The 23340-nt window shown below is 38.1% G+C and overlaps 1 protein-coding gene across 11 annotated transcripts in view; it reads right to left on the reverse strand.

Moving 5' to 3' along the window:
* Positions 1-23340, reverse strand: part of TPX2 (TPX2 microtubule nucleation factor) — a 73315-nt gene that overhangs the window by 38928 nt on the left and 11047 nt on the right. For 6 of the 11 annotated variants that reach the window (XM_072631634.1, XM_072631636.1, XM_072631638.1 and 3 more), the window contains 4 exons: positions 17947-18106; positions 11396-11518; positions 7561-7699; positions 601-729 (listed from right to left, as the gene is read on the reverse strand). In XM_072631634.1, the coding sequence (XP_072487735.1) occupies positions 601-729; positions 7561-7699; positions 11396-11518; positions 17947-18049 (494 nt within the window). In that variant the 5' untranslated portion in view covers positions 18050-18106. Of the gene's footprint in view, positions 1-600; positions 730-7560; positions 7700-11395; positions 11519-17196; positions 17308-17369; positions 17453-17946; positions 18107-23340 lie in introns of those variants that run through there. The other 5 variants (XM_072631642.1, XM_072631641.1, XM_072631632.1 and 2 more) reach the window with 4 other exon arrangements.

Below are 23340 nucleotides of genomic sequence, written 5' to 3' on the forward strand. Positions count from 1 at the left end.
CAGAGAGACTAAAACTGGATATACAGATCTAGGAGTCATGTGCACACATCTGAAAAGCAAACTCATGAGAGATGATGAGATCTCCAAGTCAGAAGATATAGAACAACCAGAGAAGAGGGCTCAGGACAGAGCCTTGCAAGTATACATACTATTAGTAGGCACGACATGAATAATGATCCAACAAAGAAGACTGAGGAGCAGTCAGAGAGGCAGGAAGGGAAGCAAGAGAGAGTACTGTCTGACATGAAAATCCAGAGACAAAAGGAGATGCAGAAGAGGGCAGTCAACAGTGCATGCATAGCTAGGCATGCCTTGAACTTCCCATTTTCTAGAAAACAGATATGTCTTCACCAAATAATTCATTTAACTCTCAGTTTAGCTACCATTTCATGAGTGTCCCCAGAACACTCATACAGCAAGCCTACTTAATTCAAGTTGATCTTACATTGGCAGTGATACTTACTAAATACAAAAGCAAATTCCAATTGCCCTGCCAAAAAATGTAGTCAAAAGAAAGGTTATTTCTTGCCTTGGTATGAGAAGATTAAAGGATAAGCAATGTCACCCGAAGTAGGAAAACCCAACCAACTGGCTACTCACACTTTCATTCTCTTGGAGGACGGCATTTCGTCACTGCCTACAGGAACAAGGTGTCTTTCTGCTTTCATTCTGAGCTGTTGCTTCTGTCGCTGTTCTGATTTCTTCTGAGCAGACAAGTTCCTGGTCACCCTGGAGAAGAAATCAGAAAGACCAACTGATACGGTGTACTAATACTGTTATTGTTCAGTAGTTTTTCAGTCACATCCAACTATTTGTGACTCCATTTGGGATTTTCTTGGCAAAGATAACAGCGTGGTTTGCCATTTTCTTCTCCAGAACATTTTACAGATGACGAAACTGAGGCAAACAGAGTTAAGTGACTTGTCCAGGGCCACACAGCTAGTAAGTGTCTGAGGCCGGATTTAAACTCAGGAAGAGGAGTCTTCCTGACTCCAGGCCCAGCCACCTAGCTGCCCCAAGTGTCCCAGGAATAGGGATTTATTTCTTACCTAGTGAAGACATATGTGGTTTTTATCCTAGTAATTTAATCACTTCTTGTTTACTTTTAACAGTGGCTTCTACAACAAAATCATAACATTTTAGAGCCTGCAAAGACCTTAGAAGTTATCTAGTCCAATGATCTCTTTTTGACAATGAGGGAATAGAAGTCCCAAGATGCATCAGCCCAGGGCCACAGTTATACAAGGCATGTGTTAACTACAGGCTATTAATTTCAAAGATATTCCTGTCAACACTGATGAAGGGTATAAAGGGGTTACCTTTTATTTGTATTTGTTTTTCTCCCTTTATGCTTCCTGAATGAAACTTTTCATGATACAATCTAGGTTCTTAAAAGTTATGTAGACTCTATGCAGTGCAACCAAAGCACTACTTGGGGGAAAATTTATATCTCTAAACACTTACATCAGTGTAACAGGGAAAGAACAGCTAAATGAATCACAAATACAACTAAAAAACTAGAAAGAGAACAAATTAAAAATTCTCAATTAAACACCAAATTGGAAATTCTGAAAAACAAAGGAGAGATTAATAAAATTAAAAGAAAACTATTAAACTAATAAAACTAGGTGCTAGTTTTATAAAATAAAAAAACTAATACAATTAACCACTGGTTAATTTGATTTTTAAAAAAGAAGAAAACCAAATTATCAGTATCAAAAATGAAAAGGATGAAGTCATCACCAGTGAAGAGGAAATCAAAGTAATTATTAGGAGCTATTCTGCCCAATTACATGACAATAAATCTGACAATTTACAAAAATATAAATGGCCAAAATTAAGAGAAAAGAAAATACTTAATTAACCCCATCTTAGAAAAAGAAACTGAACAAGCCATCAGTGAACTCACTAAGAAAAAATTCTCAGGGCCAGATAGATTCATAAGTGAATTCTACTAAAAAATTTTTTAAAAATTAATTCTAATACTATATAAACAATTTGGAAAAATAGGCAAAGAATGAGTCCTACCAAATTCCTTTAATGACACAAATGTGGTACTGATACCCATACCATGAAAAATGAAAACAGCAAAAGAAAACTACAGATCAATTTCCCTAATGAATACTGATGCAAAAATTTTAAATAAAATACTAGTAAGGAGATTATAGAAATATATCAAAAAGATCATACACAATGACCAGGTGGGATTTATACCAAGGATGCAGGGCTAGTTCAATATTAGGAAAACTATCAGCATAAGTGACCATATCAATAACAAAAACCAACAGAATCACATGATTATCTCATAAGATGCGGAAAAAGCTTTTGACAAAATACAACACCCATTCCTATTAAAAACGTGGGAATAAATGGAGATATCCTTGAAATGATAAGCAGTATATCTAAAAGCATCAGCAAGCATTATCTGTAATGAAGATAAGCTATACGCCTTTCCAATAAGATCAGGGGTGAGGCAAGGATGCCCATTATCACTATTATTATTCAATACTATACTAAAAATGCTAGCTATATAAGCAATAGGAGAAGAAAAATCAAATAAATTAGAATAGGCAATGAGGAAACAAAACTATCACTCTTTGCAGACAATATGACGGTATGTTTAGAGAATCCTAGAGAATCTACTAAAAAACTAGTGAAAACAACTAACAATTTCAGCAAAGTTGCAGGATATAAAATAAACCCATGTAAATCATCAGCATTTCTATATATTACCAACAAAGTCCAGCAGCATGAGATAGAAAGAGAAATTCCGTTTAAAATTCAGACAATATAAAGTGTACCTGCCAAGACAAAACCAGGAACTATAGGAATACAATTGCAAAACGCTTTCCACACAAATAAAGTCAGATCTAAGCAACTGGAAAAATATCAACTGTTCATGGGTAGGCTAAGCCAATATGATAAAAATGATAATTCTTCCTAAGTTAATTTACTTATTCGGTGTCATACCAATCAAACTATCAAAAAATTATTTTATAGAGCTAGAAAAAAGTAATTAAAAATATATCTGGAAAAACAAAATAGCATGGGAATTAATGAAAAAAAAAATGTGAAGGAAGGCAGCCTTGCTGTACCAGCTCTCAAAGTGTATTATAAAGTGGTAATCATCAAAACAATCTGGTATTGGCTAGGAAATAGAGTGGTAGATCAGCGGAATAGATTGGGTGTGCAATAATCTAGTATTTGACAAACCCAAAGACTCAAGCTTTTGGAATAAAAATTCACTGTTTGACAAAAACTGTTTGAAAACTGGAAAAGAGTATGGCAGAAACTAGGTATAGACCAACATCTCATACCATATAACAAGAGAAGGTTCAAAATGGGTACATGATTTAGACTTAAAAGGTGATACCATAAGCAAATCAGGGGCCTATCAGATCTATGGAGAAGGGAAGAATTTATGATCAAACAAGAGATAGAAAGCATTATGAAGTGTAAAATAAATAATTTTGATTACATTAAATTTAAAAAGATTTTACACAAGCAAAACCAATATAGGCAAGATTAGAAGGAAAGCAGAAAGCTGGAGGGGAAACTACGTAAAATGTTTCTTATAAAGGCCTCATTTCTCAAATATATAGAGAACCGAGTCAAATTTATAAGAATATAAGTCATTCCCCAATTGATAAATGGTCAAAGGAATAGGAACAGGTAGTTTTTCAGATGAAGAAATCAAAGGAATCTATAGACACATGAAAAAAATTATCTAAATCACTATTGATTAGAGAAGTGCAAATTAAAACAACTTTGAGGTACCACCTCATCATACCTATCAGATTGGCTAATATGGTAGGAAAAGGAAAATGATAAATGTTGCAGGGGTATCAGAATACCAAGACTGCACTGATGGTGGAGTGGTAGACCATTCTGGAAAGCAATTTAGAATGATGCCCAAAGGTCTATAAAACTGCATACCCCTTGATCCAGAAATACCACTACTAGGTCTGTATCCCAAAGAGATGAAATGACCAAAAAAAAAAAAAAAGGGGGGGGGGGGAAGGTCCTATTTGTACAAATATATTTATAGAAGTTCTTTTTATGACGGAAAAGAAATGGAAATTGAAGAGATGCCCATCCATTGGGGAATGGCTAAACAAGTTGTTGTATATGATTGTGATGGAATAAAACTGTGCTATAAGAAATGACAAGCAAGATGATTTCAGAAAAACCTGGACGTATATGAACTGATGCAAAGTGAAGTGAGCAGAATCAGGAAAACACTGTACATAGTAACAGCAATATTGTACGATGATCAACTGTGACTTAGCTATTCTCATCAATACAATGATCCAAGATGATTTCAAAGAATTCATGATAAAAAACGCTATCCACCTCCAAAGAAAGAACTGATGGAGTCTGAATACAAATCAAAGGATATTATTTTTCACCTTCTTTATTTTTGTGTATGTGTTTTCCCCTTTGGTCTGTTTTCTTTCACAAAATGACTAATATGGAAATGTTTTGCTTAATTAAACATGGATAATCTATATCAAACTGCTTGCTGTCTTAAGGAGGAGAAGGGAAGGAGGAAGGCAATTTGAGACTCAAAATATAAATGTTAAAAATTGTTTTAATATGTAATTGGGAAAAAACAAAATGTTCAAAAGTTTTAAAAAACATATTCAAAAAGAGGAAAAAAGCTACATGCATATCAGAGAGTTCACAATTCTCCTGGAATACCAAAGTGCTTTATTATATCTCTTCTTGGTTTCAATATTTACTGCACAACTTGCACATTCCATGATAGAATAGAGGTTTCTTAACGTAATAAAGCGGATTAGTGGAAGAGATTAATACCAGGATACCACAGCCACAAGGGCCCTGAGGGTTATTAGGGACAAGTATGCCCACTGAAGCCCAGGTAGACAAGAGTGAGAAAATTCAGGATATATTTTCAGGACTAGCCAATGTGTCAATCTGTTTTGACTACACTTATCTTCCACAAAGGAGAGCTCTACTGGGAGGTGGGGAAGGGTTTAAGAAAGAAATGACAATGATATTTATAAAATACATTTTAAAAGAATACCAGGTGATACAATGAAGTAAAATAATCAGCAAGAAACATTTCTTAGGATAAGGGGGCAAAAAATTACACAGTAGAGGCTCTACTCAGGTGACACAAAGAAAGCCCCTTGCAGGGCTAGGAAAGCTATGTGCACCCAAAGCATTCTATGACATCTTAACTCAACATGTCCAAATCAAACTCGTTATCCTTCTCCCTAAAACTTCCACTCTCTTAACTTCCCCATTACTGTCCAGGGCAATACCATCTCCCAGGCCCTCAGGCTTGAAATCCAGGAGTCATCCTGATAACTCACTATCTCTGCACCCCCATATCCCAACTACTGCCAAGTTCTGTCAATTTCACCTTTGCAACACCTCCTGAATACAACTCCCACCCACTCATCAATCTGACCATTTCTCCCCTGCACTCCAACTCTGACTCCAGGTATTTTCCCTGGCTGTCCCCAGCTGTCTGGAACGTTCCCCCTCCTCATCTCTGCCTCCTGGATTCCTTTAGATTCCCTAGTTTCCTTCAGGTCCCAGCTAAAATCCCATGTTCCACAGGAAGTCTTTTCTAACCCTTCTTCATTCTAGTGCCTCTGCTGATTATTTTCTATTTATCCTGCATAGAGCTAGTTTGTATATTGGTTTGCTTGTTGTCTCCTATTAGATTGTAAGATTTTTGAGGGCAGGGAATGTCTTTTGTTACTCTTTGTATCCCCAGCACTTAGTACAGTGCCTGAAACATAGGAGGCACTTAATAAATGCTTATTAATTAACTAATTAAAAGTTAAAACCTACTACATTCATAGTAAAGCTTGAGTTAGGTACAAACTAACCTCTCCTATGGTGATATTGAAAGAAAAACTCTCATTCTTTATTGTAGCTAACAGAGTTTTAGTTATTTTTAGAAAATAAAGTAAAAGGGGCAGCCAAGTAGCGCAGCGAATAGAGAACCAGCCCTGGAGTCAGGAGGACCTGAGTTCAAATATGACCTCAGACACTTGACACTTACTAGCTGTGTGACCTTAGGCAAGTCACGTAGTCCCAAATGCCTTGCCTCTCCCCTCCAACAACACAAGTCTGTTTGTATGTGCCATCCTTCCTGCCTCCCTGCTCCCTTCTTGAAGGATTTCCAGGATATGACTAGAAAAGAGGAATATCTTCATGGTAACCACATGACAGATCTCTCTCCAAGATAAAATGAAACACGTAAGACGGAGCTAAAGATGCCAAGAGAACTGCTCAACAGAGCAACAGAACTGCTCCTTGCATCTTTCTATCAGGTTTGAGTCTCAGCCTATCCAAGACAACAAACCAAACATGAAAACCAGCAGCTGTGGTAGAAAGGGAACTGGCTTGAGAGTCAGAGGACCTGAGTTCAAATCCAGCCTCTGATGTTTTCTACTTCTATAGCCATGGGCAAACTACTTAGCTCCTATAAGTCTCAGCTTCTTGATATGTAAAATGAGGTGGCTGGACCAAAAGGCTTCTTAGGAGCTTCTTCTAGGTGTATGACATCATAATTCTAAAAAGCCCCATGAAACATCTCAACATAGAATGATCAGACTGCTTCGGTGTACTCTAGTCTGCATGGCATTCTCTGATTCAGTTTGAAAGAAGGTAAGACTGAGACTGCCTTCCCAAAATATAATTGTTCTGAGGTAGTAAATGCTGTGGTTAAGCAAAAGCAGTCACAGTGTTACCTGCCCAGAGGTCATCGGTTCCCAACACCATTAATCTGTCATTTCTTCCACCCAGCTATGCTATAAATAAAAAAAAAATGTTCTGCTCTCCTGTTTCCTTGAGATTTTAAAATATATTGGGGCAAGTTAGGATGGCATCCACTCACACGACTCAATAAGCAGGGCCTTGGACCTGTAACTGCAGGGGGATTTTATTACCAGGCAGAAAACAAGACACCAGAATTCAATCTGAATGTAGACACTCAATTACATTACTCAATACATAAAGAATCTTTAAATGCAGCTTAATTCTTGTGGCAAAAAACTAATATTTTAGTATGATATTCAGTTAAATAACCATTTAATTAATTGTCTCTCAGATGTTTTAAGTCCTGTGCTAAGTGCTAAGGATACCCCAGTTCTTGCCTTCAAATTCTTGCCTTCAGGGACCAAATGATAATGGAAAGAAGAACACCACCTACAAATAAACAGGGTACAAAACAAAATCGGGGCATATTTGAGGAGGGAAAAAGCATTTCTGGGGACTGGGAGAAGAGATTCAAAGAAGTCTTCATAGAGAAGTCAGACAAACTAAGTTTTGAAGGACAAGAATTTTAGAGAAAGATTGGGGCAAGGAGTGATGGGGAGAATCCATTCCAAGTATAGAGAAAAGGAAGGAACAAAGGAAGAGAGGCAGGAGCCAGCCCCAGAGAAGAGGACAGAATCACTATCTATGTTAGGAAGTGCAATCCCCAGGTGTCCAGGGCTCAGCAGAGATGTGCTGCCTCTTGTCAGTTTAAGCCTGGCTTTGACTACCAAAGTCATTCTTGGCCCTCCACACTAGTGTTACCTTTGGCACTGGCCTGGAACAAAGGATCCCAACCCAGGGGCATTTTTTGACGTAGTTTCCTGAAAGCCTGGTAAGTCACAAGCATTTGATGGAGCAGATTCTTCTGATGAATTCTCTGTTTCCACATACGTGTTGCCAACTACAGTGAGAAATGGAAAAGCAAAGAGTCATGTATATCTATCTGTGTATGTATTGCACAGAGTCAGCACATGAAACCAAAGACATAAGGCAAAAAAAAAAGAGTAAAAATGTGTTCTAGGCTAGGGGCTCGTCTCGTTTTTTTGTGTATGGGCCCCTGGACCTCTTTGGTGGTCCGCTGAGGATTTTGGACCTCCTTCATAGAAGAAGTCATTTAAATGCAAAATGTTAAATATATAGGATTGCAAAAGGAAATTAATCATTATTTAAATGCACTTATCAAAATATGAAAATAACAAAATCACAGACCCCATATAATAGACCCCTAGACAGAGCAAAGGACTATTCAGTTGGAAAAAAATGCTCATGTTACCATTCAATACTTGCCATAAAAATAGCAATTTATATTTATATAGCATTTGTGTTTTACAAAACACTTTATTAGCTCATCTGATCCTTCAAAATAAGCCTTTCTGATAGGTAATATAACCTCATTTTATGGATGAAGAAAGTGCAGCACAGAAAACTTCAACGATGTGACATGGTCGTGAGTCTTGACTTTCTGACTCCAAATCCAAAACGCTTTCTCTATAGAGTATAGATATAGCAACAAAGGGAGTTTGTGGATTTATTTGTTTCATGATTTAGTTTTTAAAAACTCAAACTAGTTTCTCTGTAGTCAGGAAATGGGGACTTCTAAAAAAAGGTCATGTCTAGATTACTGCCAAAGCTTACTATCCTGTCTTCTTAAATTATGCATAGTTAACATAATATAAACTTCTCTTGGTGCCTCAAGGGTTGTCATTACAAATACTGTACTATAACATAATACTGCCCTTGGGGAATTTTGATGTATATAGGACTCTTTGTCCCTACACTGAATTATCCCACATTGCTACATTTTTGAAGTTATATAAGCTTTTTACCATTTTTACCTTCTTTCTTCCTAACCATTAAGTTGTCAATTCTCATTTCTTTCAGCTAATCCCCTCTGCCATGCCCCCTACACACACACTTCTAATTTACTACAGAGTGAGAAAGCAATGAGTCTTGCTAGAATTGTTCAAAAACAAGAGCTGAAAGTCTGAGAGTAAGGGTCTGGAGGTTTCTATTATGAATAACATATATGAGTTTTTATGTGTAGACTTTGCTGTCTGGTATTTTAGTTGCTCAGAAATCTTCTTTCCACATGTTCTCATTTTCCTGATAACTGAGGTTGCTAAGTAAGTAATCTTTAGATGAGGAAAAGTATTACTACAACTGGAGTTGAGGGTGGAGTTTCTATTAATTACTGCTACTCATTTCAGACCTTTTATTGTTCTGTGCAAGTCCTTGGATTTTTTTAAAGGGAGAAAGAGGGAGAGAGAAGAGAGGTAGAGGAGGAGAAGAACAGAGGAAAGAGAGGGAGAGGGGGAGAGGGAAAGAATGAGAGACTGGGCAAATATTACATCTCTTTCTAATCAAAAAAACACAAAGACCAAATAAGCAAAGTCCAAAAGTCATTCAACAAAAATTTGCTGAGGGGCATCTATAGGAAAAATACTGCACCAGGAGTTATGGGAAGATTTTAAAAACAATAGAAAATAGCCCATTCTGGAGCTGATAGTCTTGTAAGGTAGATAAGACATATACAAATAGCCATAAGAATGTAGAATATTCACTTCTTATAAATATAAAAATAATGCAAATCAAACCCTTTTCTGTATATATGCCTTATAGTCTACTAGAGGAGATTATAAACTCCTTGAAGGGAAGGATCAAGTCTTATTTAATCTTTGCTGCTCCTCCAGTTCCAAGTAGAACACACTACCCAGGAAGTCTATACTTAATTTAACACTTATTGGATGGATGATACTGCCTATCTTCACAAATTAATTATGTGCAAGTCAGTCTAACAGCTCAGGCCATGTAGGGAAGACAGGTTCATTAGGACAGTCATTTGTGTGACAGTACAGATCTAGTTAATGATGTGATTAGGGTCAGTTTCAGATTTACACTTAAGGAAGCTCTTGATGTTTATGATTTATGACCTCTTAAATGGACAAGATTCTGAGCATGTATTTGGTAACCAGCAATTTAGACACTGGTCATCTTTTGAAACTAGATATATGACTCAGACTAAGTATGCATGCACACTGGGTATTTTACAGTTTTATAATAAGATTTAAACTGATTTAAACTTAGGGCTGGACAGATAACCAAACAGGAAAAAAATTAAACCACATAATACAGGTACACCTTACTATGCCAACAAATGACAATTTGCTAGTATATCGATAATACTTTAGAACCAAATTCCACTGTAATGTCATCCAAGCTGAGATGCAATTCCCACTTTTCAGGAAAAGAATATGCTTTCACTATGTAATTCTTTCCTCATTTCAATGAACCATTTCAAGTGAGAACATAACAGAGACCATAGAAGTATACTACCCTGAGACACCTTCTACCTGGGGGATAAAGTTGGTCTTATACTAGTAGTAATACTTATCCAGTTCACAATGATCAACTCTAGTATTCAAGGACCATGAGGATTAATTTCCTTGAAGAGCAATTAATTACAATCATCCTGCTTATTTTGTGTGTTCAAAAATGTTGTTCCACTAGCACTTACTCTCCCTTTTAACACTACACCTAATGTCCTATTCTTATCAAACCAAATGACATGAGCAAGGTTACAATGCTTGTTCAAAACCTGAAATGAATAAATTTTTTTAGTTAGCAATATTATAGGAAATACGTAAGGTAAAGGAGTGAAAGTTAAATATTCCATAGCAGTCTAATTGCCCCACACACACAATGCTAAATTAATATAGCTGGATATGGTGGCAGAAGTCAACACGTGGGAATACCAAGGCAGACAGATGTTTTGAGCTTGGGAGTTTTGAGCTGTAGGACATTCTGCTGAATTGGGTGCCTGCACCAAGTCTAGCATTAATACAGAGAGACCTTGGGAGTGAGAGCCCCCTAGGTTACCTAAAGAAGGTACACCAGCTCTGGCTGGAAACAGGCGGCTAAAAATTCCTGTGCCTTTCCATAGTAGGAATGGGCTCCTAAACTTTCAGCTTGGCCAATATAGATATGTCAAGCCTTGAAAAACTAAATTAAGGTTTCTGAAAAACCTAGGAAGACTTGTATGAAGTGAAGTAAGCAGAACCAGAAGAACAATTTATACAATACTGTAAAGTTAATCAACTTTGAAAGATGTAATAACTGTGATCAACATAATAACCAATCACAATTACAAAGGACTGATGATAAAACATGCTATCCACCTCCAGAATGAGAGTTGATTGATTCAAAATTGAAGTATATTTTTTTCTTTGTCTTTTTTTCCCTTTTAGAACATGACTAATGCTGAAATGTGTTTTGCATGACTATAATTATTTGTAGTGGGTTTTTTCTTGCTTTCTCCTGGGTGGGGGGGAGAGAGGAAAAGGAGGGAATTTGGAATTGAAAATAAAATTGAACTAATAAATAAAATGAAATAAAATTTTAAAATAAAATGTATATAGAATTTTCACGGGTTTCATATCCATTATACTATAAGTATTTAACCATTTCAGAGAAGAAACCAAGACACAGAGCACTTAGTTTATTCTCCAGATCACTTACAAGGCAAGAGAGCTAAGATCTGAACTCCCATTTCATCTAGGCTACCAGTTCATCTCTCTTTTATCTTTTCTTACCCACTTACCTGATCTCAGAGGCATGACAACTGCTTGGGGGACATGAGCCTTTCTCAAAGGTGTCGTTCTATAGGAAGGCCCTGGGGCTTCATCATCTTCAGGAGGCTTATTCTCCAAGTTGGCCCTCTCCTCTGTAGAAAAGCAAGATCACCGTGATAACTACTCAGAATTATATTGCACTTTAAAGTTTACCAAACCCTTTATTCACAACCAACTTATGTGACAACCCTATTAACATCACCTATTCCCAGTTTATAGATAAAATAAGCCTCTAACAGGTTAGTGATTTGCCCAGGGTCATATGAAAGGTATGTGGCAATTTTTAAGCCACAGCTGGAACAAATGACAGGTAAAAAGGTACAAGTCAATGTCATGTTACGCATGCACACTCACCTAGACAGGCACCCAAAACTCTTACCAGTTTACACTCCAAAAGGAAAATAAAACAATAAAATAAAACAAAAATAAAATAAAAACAAAAATAAAACAAAATAAAATAAGAATCTTGTGGACTGTAGGGACTACAAATCCCAATGTGATCCCACAGAAGGAAGGTAAAGAATTGCTTAGGATCAAATTTCTACCCAAAATACTGAAGATACTTCACAAAGTGCTGGAGAATAGTGAAAGTAAGGACTCAGCAATGTAAACCAATGGACGTTTTATAGGCCTGTCCTGGTGTTATCTACAACTTAACTAGATTGTGATTTTCTTAAGAAAATGTAGTGGCAAGGCTATTTAATATCTAAGGGTTTTATAAACTATCCAAGGGTCATGTTATTTCATCTACAAGGAGGTTCCAAATCTTTGGCTGCATAGCAGGTCTTTTGCAAGAGTGCTCCTCTCTTAGGCCTTGGGTCCAGTGGCTGTCACTGAAAGTTTTGTAGAATTAAGAAGTGTTACCAGGGGCAGCTGAGAACACAACTCAATAAGGGCTGGCAGTCAGGGCTCTGCTGGAAAGAAGAAACCCAGCTCCAACAACTTCTCAAAAAGCAACCAAGACTTTCTGACAGCCCCCCAGGCTCTCTCAGTATTTTATACAAGCATATTCTAAGAGGTCAAGGACATGGAATGAAGGGATGGGTGATAGGGAAGGAGATAACCCTACTACAAGTTACACCTTCATTCACTCTCTACACTACTAATGGGCTCTTCCTTATTGTTGACATGCCTAAAATGAGATCTCTTTAGAAGTAAATACATACAAATAGAAAAATTACACCAATCACAGGTTACACTCAGGTTGTAGACAAGTCATATTAGGGTAGAACAAGTACGGTCATTATTCAGACCAAAAAAATATTAAATCCCTTTTAAGAGAAGCAGATACAAAAGCTAGCTCAAATTGATTGGTCACCTGGATACTGATGATAATTAATACCTTAGTCATCTGGAAGTCATTCCTTAGACTGAGCTGAAATCTATTCCAGTAAAATTGACGGAATCTTAATAAAGCCACCCCCAGCCCCAATTATAACTTCCTTATAGGTCCCACTGAAGAGCCGGCCCACCGCCCCTACCTATCCACTCACCACCTCACCCCCCTCCCCTCAATATCCTAACTACTTCATACACTGCTCACTAGAACAACAGGTGTGTCCATGAACTCATTTCTCACAGAATAGCAGGCATGTCCATATGATAGAATCCCAGCCACCACCTCTAGCTAGCCACAGCCCCCAGACCCATTCCTCATATTTCCCACAGAAATAGCAGGTGTATCTCTGCACTCAACTACAATCACATCCATCTAGTCTCAGACAGGACCACAACATTCAGTCAATCAGAAAGCAGCATCACCAGGATGCCCAAGCAGGCTATGGACCCCAAAACAATAGAAGGAACTTTCCCTAAGTAGGCACCTGCACAGTACTAGTAAAGAACTGATCTAGAGTGAACTGATGACGTAGAGATGCTTATTATAATTTCATTATCATACATACATACCCCCCCCAATGAGTTTTTCTGTATGCATTGTGGGTGATCACATGCACAGTTCCACTGAAGCTGGGACTCCTTCCTTATTACCTAATCTCTTAACAAACTCCTCCTGCTTTTTTAATATTCATAATTTCTGTTATGCAATTGCATCTTTACACTATAAAAATCCATCTTGCTTTCTCTGAAGTCGCTGGTTCCTCTTGGAACTTAGCCCACTTTGTAAGAGGCATCAATCTCAATAAATGCCTATACTTGGATTAGAGATGGTCTGACTCAGTTCTTAGAGACAGTTCCACCACAACACATCTTGAAACCCCAATAGTTTTTGGCATCACTGGCTAAACCACAACAAAATGATACGCAAAATAAGTCTACAATGTCTATATAATTGTTCCTCAAACACTTGAAAATAATCACCATGCTTTATATTTTCCCCTCTCTAAGCTAATCAATTGATGCTTATATGACATTGGTCTTCAGTCTTCCTAACTTCCTGGTAGGTCTCCTATGGACATGGATGACTCTAAGTTGGAAAGGGAACTAACTCAGAGGCCACCCTGTCTAGCCATGCTTTAACACAATTCCTTGTAGGGCATTCCTAACAAATAGCCATTCAGTTTTGGCTTGAAGAGCTGTAGTGAGGGAGAATCAGCTACCTCCTAAGGCAACCCATTCCACTTTGGAAGAGCTCCAAATTTTTAGGAATTTTTTTTCCTTACTTTCAAGCTTAAATTTAGCCAAGTGCATGCAATTCACACCCACTGTCCCCAATTTTGCCCTCAAGGGTCAAATGGAACAAGTCTCATTTGTCTTTCACATGATAGCCTCTCCAATCTTTTCAATCTTTCCCCAGGCTAAACATTCCAAGGTTCTTCAACATACCTTCATATGGCAAGGCATCAAGGCAGCCCTTCATCGTCTAGATTAACAAACTTCAGATGCTCTTCAGCTTATCAATGCCCTTCCTAAAATGAGGTACCTAAAACTCATCACACAATCTGGCCAAGGCAGAGTACAATAAGACTTCCTTCCCTTGTAGTATATCCTGTGCTTCTCAATGTACTCTAAGATTGTATTAAAATTTTCTGACTACCATATCACAGTTATTAACTATCATTGGGTTACAGTCCACTAAAAAACTCAGATATTTCACAGACAAATTGGTAGCTGGCCATGAATCCTTCCCACCCTCATCTCCATCCTGTTCTCATTAAGTTAATTTCTTCTGGACCCAAATGTAAAGCCTTACATTTGCTGATATGAAATTTCATTTAAATTAGCTTCAGCTCAACATTCTAGCATGTAGAGATCCTTCTTGGATCCTGACTTTGTCATTCAACGCACTTTCTCTCCAGCTATCTTATTTGCCAACGTGATAAGCACACCATTTTTGGACCTATCCCAGTCACTGATAATATTAAATGTCAAAACTGAAGGCAGACTCCATAATGCTGCACTAAAAATCTCCTAATTTGAGCTACTAGTAGCTAAATTATTTAAGTTGTGTCATTCAAATACCTCCAGATTCACCTGTTATATATAGATATAGATACAGATGTAGATACACAGTATAGAATAGTAACATTGTAAAGTAAGTACAGTATGGTATAGTTATATGATATTTACAGTTATATTACATGTAATATAATATTAATAGATTACACATTATATATCACCTATCTATATTATAGCTTATCTCCTACATCTTTTCTATAGGATGGCATGAGACTATCAAATACTTGGCTAAAATATGAGTAAAACTGAATATGCAGCACTCCCTTGATTTACCCACCAAATAAGCATGCCCTCAAATAGGGGAAATAGTCTGGCAAGACTTGTTTTGGGTGAAACTATGCTGACTCTTTGTAATCACTGCTTCCTTTTCTAGATGCCCTTTTCTAGATCTCTTTACTCTAGAATTTTCCCAGGAATCTAAATTAAGCTCACTGGCCAACAATTTGTAGTCTTTCTCCTCTTATTTTGAAAATCATGACATCTGTCGCTGCCCAGGCCTGGGGTACTACCCCAAACTCTATGGTCTTTCAAAAGGTCACCAACAGTGTCTCAGTAATCATATCTGCCAGTGCTTTCAGTACCACAGAACACAGTTCATCTCATCTTGGTGGCAAATTCCAAGGCAGCCCGAGGTGCTCTCCAATTATCTCCTTAAAGGTGTACTGGGTATCAATTTCCTATTAGCCATTTTTCTGTCCTTCCTAGGAGAGAGATCATTCTCCTTGAGAAGAAAAATAAGAGTCAAGTAGCAAGCTCTGTGTTGTTATCCATTAGCATGCCACTCCACAGCAACCCCTACAAAACCAGTCTTACTACCCTTCTTTGCCTGTCTTCCACCTCTCAGCCCAACACTGCTTACAGACGTTCCCCATTATCCTTTGTTTTATTCACCACCTTCAGCTCATTCTGAACTTCAGCACACTCCATCATTGGTTGCAGGACTGTGTAACACTTCTGCATTTGTGACATTTCCTGCCTTTGCTTCCATTCTCTGTACACGGCCTTCAATAGTCTAAGCTGTTTGAGCTTATGTATCTACATGGGTCTTTATAGACAACTACCCCTTTACCTCTTCATTGGAATAGTTTCTCTTTGTGTCTTCAGGATTCTATTCCTGAGCTCTTTGGCCTTCTTGGGATGGCTTCCCTCACAGAATTTTAGTCTACAGGATCACAGGATCACCTCTTTTTTCTAAACTCCATGAAATGTGCTCTCCTAAAAACTGAAGGTGTATACCTTGCTTTCTTCCCCCCTATTACAAATTCTAAAATTGAGTGGTTGTGTATCCTCCAAGATTTCCATCATGAAAATGAATGAAAATCCCAACAATGGTTCTTTTATTCCTGGTGACAATCAGGTTCAGAACAGAAATCCCTCTCACTTATATCCCTTATATCCACCACTTTTTGAAGGATAAAATTACAACCAAGTCAAGAGATCATTAGCTGCTCTATTTTTGAAGAGAAAGATAACTTTGGACAAAGTCAAAATAACTGACATCACTACAACATAGTAATAATATCCCAGTGCCAAGCAGTTAAGGTGGCATAGGGCATAAAGTACTGTGTCTAGAGTCAGGAAGATCTGAGTTCAAATCCAGACTCAAGATGCTTACTAGTTGTGTAACCTTGGGCAGGTCACAGTAACTTCTCTCTGCTTCAGTTTCCTCAAGGATAAAATGGGGATAATAATAGCACCTACCTCCCAAGGTTGTTGTGAGGATCAAAGGAGAAAACATCTGTAAAGCATTTAATATAGTGCCTGGCACATAGTAAGCACTATATAAATGCTTATTCCCTCCCCTTCCCTGGCTCTTATCTATTTCCTTATGTATTTGCTTTCTGTCCAGGTGATTTGTAGTATACTCCAACTTGATCAAGCTTGTCAACGGCCTTAAGATGTGAAGTACAGGTCTACGCATAATGCTGCAGACATGATCTGACCATGGCAGAGGACAGACAGAGGACCCATAAAGGACCCTCTCCTTTTCTCTTCATGGGGAGTAAGATCATGCTGGTTTTTAAGTAATCACACTGCATTCACCATGACTTTATAACACTAGGTCTTGCGCTAGGTCACATGGATGGCTGTCTCACCACAACCCTTGCACTCTATGCTTCAATATTTACTCCCTACCCAAACCTCTGTTTTCTCTGATTAAAAGCATGGTATGACCATTGCACTTATTCTTCCAAGAATCTAGCCTGACACATACACAGAGCAAGGTACCGATAAAAAGAGCTCTTTGTTTAAAGATAAGAATAAATAACAGTGTAAGAATTGGCCTCACATCTGGCACTTTCAGCAGGGTCCAAAATAAAAGTAGAATTCTATTCTGTCCTCAAGACCTTACCTCTCCAATCCATCTTCCACATGGCTGCCAAAATGATGTTTTTAAAATGTACAGGTCTGACCATATCACCACCCTGCTCAATAAACTCCATTGGCTCCCAATTACTGCAAGGATCAAATACAAACACTTTCGGTTGCATTTTTAAAGGCCTTCGTAACCTTACTTCAACCTACCTCCAGCTTTATAATATACCACTCCTCTCCGTGCATCCAGTCTGGCCAAACCAGCCCTCTAGCTGTTCTTCACACAATGCTCCATCTCCCATGTCCATACCCTTATATGGGTATCTCCCATGCCTGGAATGCTAAATTCCTAGTTTCTTTCAAATGCCTCATTCCTCATGACTCCTCCAGCTACTAATGCTTTCTCACTCTCCAAAAAATTACCATATATTTTTGTGTGTATATACGTACATATGTGTATATGCTGTTCCTATATATACGTGTGTGTGTATGTATACACACACACACACACACACACACACACACACACGTATACACTGTTCCTACTAATAGAGCATAAGCTCCTTGAGCACAATTATCTTCTTATCCCCAGCAACCTAGCACAGTGCCTGGCACATAGGAGGCACTAACATGTTTGCTGATTGATTGAGAATTCAGTTTCACAGGCAATAAATAATCCTTCCTTATAAACAAAGGGGGTACAACTTGAATACCTCAAATAAGCAGAAAGGGAAGCCAATTGGCACACAGACAGTCCTCAAAGCTGCCAAAGAAAGCAGATACCTACCAAACCAGGAGTCCACATTATATATATCCTCATTATTCAAAGATGTGAAATTGATGAAGGCCGTTGGAGCATCAAAGGTGTAAGAGGCTTTGCTCTGGGACATCGTTGCTGCCACTTCTTTATTGAGAAGCAAGTCCTTCTAGCTGGTGCCAACCACTGTCTGAGGAAGAAACAAGTTGTGAGTGGGACTATGGAGTAGTCTAAGGCATGATGCTCAAAATGTACTCGATGAAAAGGTCGCATGAGAAAATTATGATGATGCTTGTAATATTTTTCCAATTTAAATTTTAAATATGTTTATGTCAAAAATCCTTAATCCATACAGTAACTTCCTGGTATAAAATAGAATTGATTTTTTCCACATTGCCTTCAAATTTTCCAAATCCCTCTATTTAGCGAATATATTCCACAACACATTCTGCAGTCAAATTAGTCTGGGAGACAAGGATCTAAGATGATATTTTCTGACCTCTGAGGTATTTCAACACCTGGTGATGCAGTGGAATCTTGCTCTCAATATATTCAATTCAATATAATTAACATATACTAAGTATGTACTATGTGAAAGGCACTGTGATAGAATTTTTTTAAAAGTTAAAAAATAAGCCTTGAACTCAAAGAAATAATAGTCTAAGATACAAAATTAACCAAGAAGTAAATTTAAGGTAAGCTGAAACAGAAGAGAGAACCAACCAATTTGCAGGATGAGGGTGAGAAAGGACAGAGAGAAGTTAGTAGAGATTTCCTAAAAATTTAACAAAGGAGCTGACCCCCTGAAGAAAGGAAGGATTCTGGGGCAGAGAGAAGGGAAATATATTCCAGGCAAAGAGAACAGTTCATGTGAAGGCACAGATACACAAAGGGGAGGGAATATGAAGTCTAGCTAGTCAAGGAGGTTGCAACCCTCCTGTGTGTCGGGTCAGCATGAAGAGTTTATATTTTCCCTTAGGGGCCACTGAGGGCAGTTTAATGGCATAGTTTGACCCAGGCTTAATGAAAATTACTTAGGCAGCTATGAGAAAGACAGCTTGGAGGAGGGAAGAAAACTGAACCAAGAAGACTATTAGTATAGTGAAAGAAAGACTATTAGCATCAAACAGGATGGTGGAAAACTGACTGATTTGAGGCAACACAGAGGTTGAATCTAGACTTGAGAAGTTTTAGGATATGCAGATGGAGAGCGAAGACTCACGATAACACCAAGATTATGAACCTGGGTGACAGAGATGATGGATGTGCACTAAACAGGAAAGGGGAAGTTTGACAAAAGGGTGGTTCTGGAAACGATCACAAGTTTAGAATTGAAAGGGATGGTAGAAGTCAGACAGTCCAGCTCCCTCATTTTATAGACATGGAAACTCAAGCCCAAAAAGGTCAAGTGAATTGTGCAGTGTCATACAAGGAACTCTAAGTATGAGAGCAAAGACTCAAGCCCATGTCCTCTGACACCAAATCTGGCCTTTTCCCACTATGCCATGCTGTCTGAAAAGAAAATTCCATCAGCAATACTGAAGGGGCATGCAAGTGACATCCAGCAGGAAGCCAGGGCTATCAGATCACAGTTCAGGAGAGAGCTTGGGAGGGACATTTTTGGAAGTCATTGCCATGGAGGTGATAACTGAATCCACGGGGCTGACAAGGTCACCAAGGTAGGGAAGAAAGAGGGCATCTAGGCCATTGAAGAACACTAATGTTCAAAAGGTTGGAGATGAGTGGTGATCCAGCAAAGGAAATACAGGAAGAGAAGAGAAGTAGGCAAGATCAAGAGAAGGTAATATCACAGATCCCACGGAAAATGAGAGTATTTAGGAGAATGGAGAAAACAAGCATGAATAACTCTTTTTAGGAGTTTAGTTATGAAAGGGAGAAAAGCTAATAGGGCCACCGCATCATTGATCTAGAGCCAGAAGGGACCACAGAGGCCACCTTGTCTACTCCCCAAATCACACAGGGAGATTAAATGGTTTCCCCCAAGTCACACAGAGACTAAGTATCACAGGTGAGATATGAACCTAAGTACCTTTTGCCCTGTACCCAGAGGCCTCCCAAAGGCAGCTGGAGAGGATGGGCAGGAAGAAAGGATGAGGGAGCCTGGTTCAGCTGGGAGGCAGAAGGAAGGAGAAAAGGAAAGAGAGAGAGAGAAAAGTCAAGAGAGCATGAGACTAAAGTAGAGTGAGGGGCAGAATAGGCAAAAAGACAGAGTTAGCTAAGGGTGAGAGACAGGAGTAAAGAAAGACACTGAAGAGGGAAAGGGAAAAACGGGGATCCTGAGAAAAAGAAGTGGAGGAAGAAGGCACAAGGCAGATTCAGAAAGATTAAGGACTTATTTGTGGTAACACAACTAATGTCAAAGCTCGGATTTTAACCCAGATTCCCCAAATCTATACATAATACTTTTTCTGTTCTACTTTAAAGTCTCTCTACAGACTAAGTTCCAAAAGAGCTAGAAAAGGAAATCCCAAAAAAGTATAAAAGAGAACTCTAATCCTTTCTTTTTATCTTTCTAACTGGAGGAAAGATAAACTGGAGTCTTTATTCCTAGTGTCAAACTACTGGTGGTTTTCTCCCCCCATTTTCATTCAAAGTACTTCTCCCAAGGAAACCATTCAGCACGATATGACTGGCTCTCAAACTATTCCTCAGTGATGGTGATTAAAGTGCCCCTGGGACAATCTTGGAGGAGGATTGTACCCAACAATCTTATACAGTTTTCCTACTTGGGTAAACCAAACATTAGTGGGCATGGGAAAAATCTAAAATTTCCATGATCTAATGCCTACTCCAGGTCACTGGGCATGCTGCCCAGGCTGGAATGTGATAGAAGAGACCAAAGGGAAAAGGGAAGGAGGTAAGAGGAGAAAATGTAATCCATCAACCTCTCATAGTATTTTGAAAACAGCAACTCAACTAGATTATGGGACTGAAACAAGGTGGGAGGGGTGAAAAGATTTTTACAGCATCCTAAGACTTGCAAAACACCTTATACAATATCATTTGATTTTGTTTTGTTTCTTTTAAACCTTTTAAGAGCTACAAAACCAAAGACAGATTTTTGGATCGCCCTAAACACACTTCATAGTTTAGCAGATCCTAGATTCCTGCTAAATCAATACTACCTCATAATGTAGACCTATTAGTTCTAACATAATTTAAGTTTAGTGCCTGCGCATTTAAAGGAAAGATGTCCATAAACCATATTCATCAATGAAATCCCATTTTAAGTATCTCATTGTTTAAAGTAACCTCCTGTAGAGTAAATGCATTTCTTTCAGATTTTTATACATGAAGTTTTCCTAAAACCAAATACCAGGTTTATAGTCAGGTTATAAACTCCCAGAAAGATAATTGCTTCTGGAGAAAAAAAGAAAGGACCCACAGAGAGAATGTTTAACCTATATTTAGGTGAAACTTAAAAATGAATCTTAATATGTTTGTGAAACTGTGAACTGGCCCACTCATTCTGGAAAACAATTCGGAATTATTCAATAAAAGTAACCAAATTGTTAACATTCTTTGACCTAGAAATTCTATGGCAGCACATACTCCCTAAGGAAGTTAAAGACAAAATCAAAGTTCTAATATATAACAAAATATTTATAGATGGACTTTTATGGTAATGTGTTGCCCTGAAGCCAACTTAACCTGTTTTCTTGAATTGCTATCTTTTCTAGCACACTGGACCCGGGGTGTGCAGGAGACCTTGAACATGTCACAACTTAGTTTTCTCATGTTTCCTTGAATATGAATCCCTCATATTTTTTAGTGTTAAAAAATATTTCATTACACTCATATGCCAGTTTGCTCAGCAAACCAGACTCATTTCTTCCCTCTGCTTCCACAAAAGTCTAACCTGACCCTCTTCAACTAAACAACTGTTTTGCTTAAGTGAGATATCAGAAATGTGATCAGAGTAGTAGAAAGGCCCAAGAGAATCCCCTCACTTTACAAATGAGGAAACTGAGGTCAAATGATTTAAGTACAGAAATGACACCAATACTCCAACCAAGGTAAGTACCTTGGGCAAATTCAGGTCAGGAACTTTTTTTAAAGTCCACAGGAGCTAAATGGGAAATGGAATAAGACAAGGCCAAAACCAACTGTTAACAGAGCTGCAGGCATGGTGGGAATTGGATACTTTCCTTTACCCTTCAATCAGGATTGAATTTCTGTCAACACCTCTCACTTTAAAAAAAAAAAGGCACATGCGTCATCACATTCCCCCAAACAAGCCAAGCTGCCAAGTAAGAGATTCAGCATCACATTTCAAAATTAGCTGATTCTGATGCAAAAAGCCAGAGTTTCAGGCAAAATCAGGAACTCCTTCATCAGAAGGCAGCTTTTTATGATAGTTACCCTGTAAAAAAGCAAGAGAAAACATCTTCTCTAATAGCATAGTAACATTTTAACTCAAGGTACTATGACCCTCAGAAAGTTATGCTTAGCACTTATACTAAGATCAATTTAAAAATGGTCCCTGCCTCCATCAAGCTTACAATCTAGTAGGGTACACGACACACAAAAGACTACAATTCAAAACTGAGCATAAATGAGAGTGGCAAATCCTAGGTAGGCCCAAGAACAGAAAGATCAGGGAAGACATCGTGGAAGGGATAACATGTGAGTAGAGTTTTAAGAAATGGGAAGATTTTTCAAGAGGCTGGGGGGAAAGAGGAAAATGGCAGAAGCCAACACAAGGTGCTAGGCTTTGAGGGTAAAAAGATGAACAATGACACAATCTTTTACCTTAAAGAATTCATAATGTGGGGTGGGTTGGGGTATCAGATAAAACATGAACACATAATTAGAGTGCAAATAAGGATATAAAAACATAGAAAAGATCAATAGAGATATGAAGAGGCAGGAATCACTTCTAGCTAAGTGACCAGGGTAAAGCTCCAAAGAAGACTCAAAAAGGAAGTGAGCTAGGTCCTAAAGAAAAAGAAGGATTTCAACAGGAAGAGATAGACTATCACTGTAGTGGTCAACAAAAGTTGTACCAGAAGAGGTCTGAAGGAAGCTGAGGAATGGTGAAGAGTCCAATTGGTTGTACTGTGGAATAAGTGAAGTAGACTAGTGATGGAGATGTAAGACTGGAAATGAATGCTAGCCATTATCTAGGGTCTTAAGTACCAAGCTAAACTGTTGAAATTTTATTTATCAGGCAACTGGAAACTTTCAAACGGGGAGTAACATGATCAGAACTGTGCATTAAGATTACTTTGGCAGCAATGTGAAGGAAAGTTTGAAGTGGGGAAACACAGAAAAAGTGAGCAATTTAGTTAGTAAACTATTACTTAAAATAATCCAAGTGAGAAGCAACAAGGACTTCTCTCTCTTACACCTACAATAATCCAGGTGAAAAACAAGGAGGATTTTTCTCTCCTACATTTCCAC

Source organism: Notamacropus eugenii, chromosome 1, assembly GCF_028372415.1.
Source record: "Notamacropus eugenii isolate mMacEug1 chromosome 1, mMacEug1.pri_v2, whole genome shotgun sequence".
Taxonomy (NCBI): Eukaryota; Metazoa; Chordata; class Mammalia; order Diprotodontia; family Macropodidae; genus Notamacropus; species Notamacropus eugenii.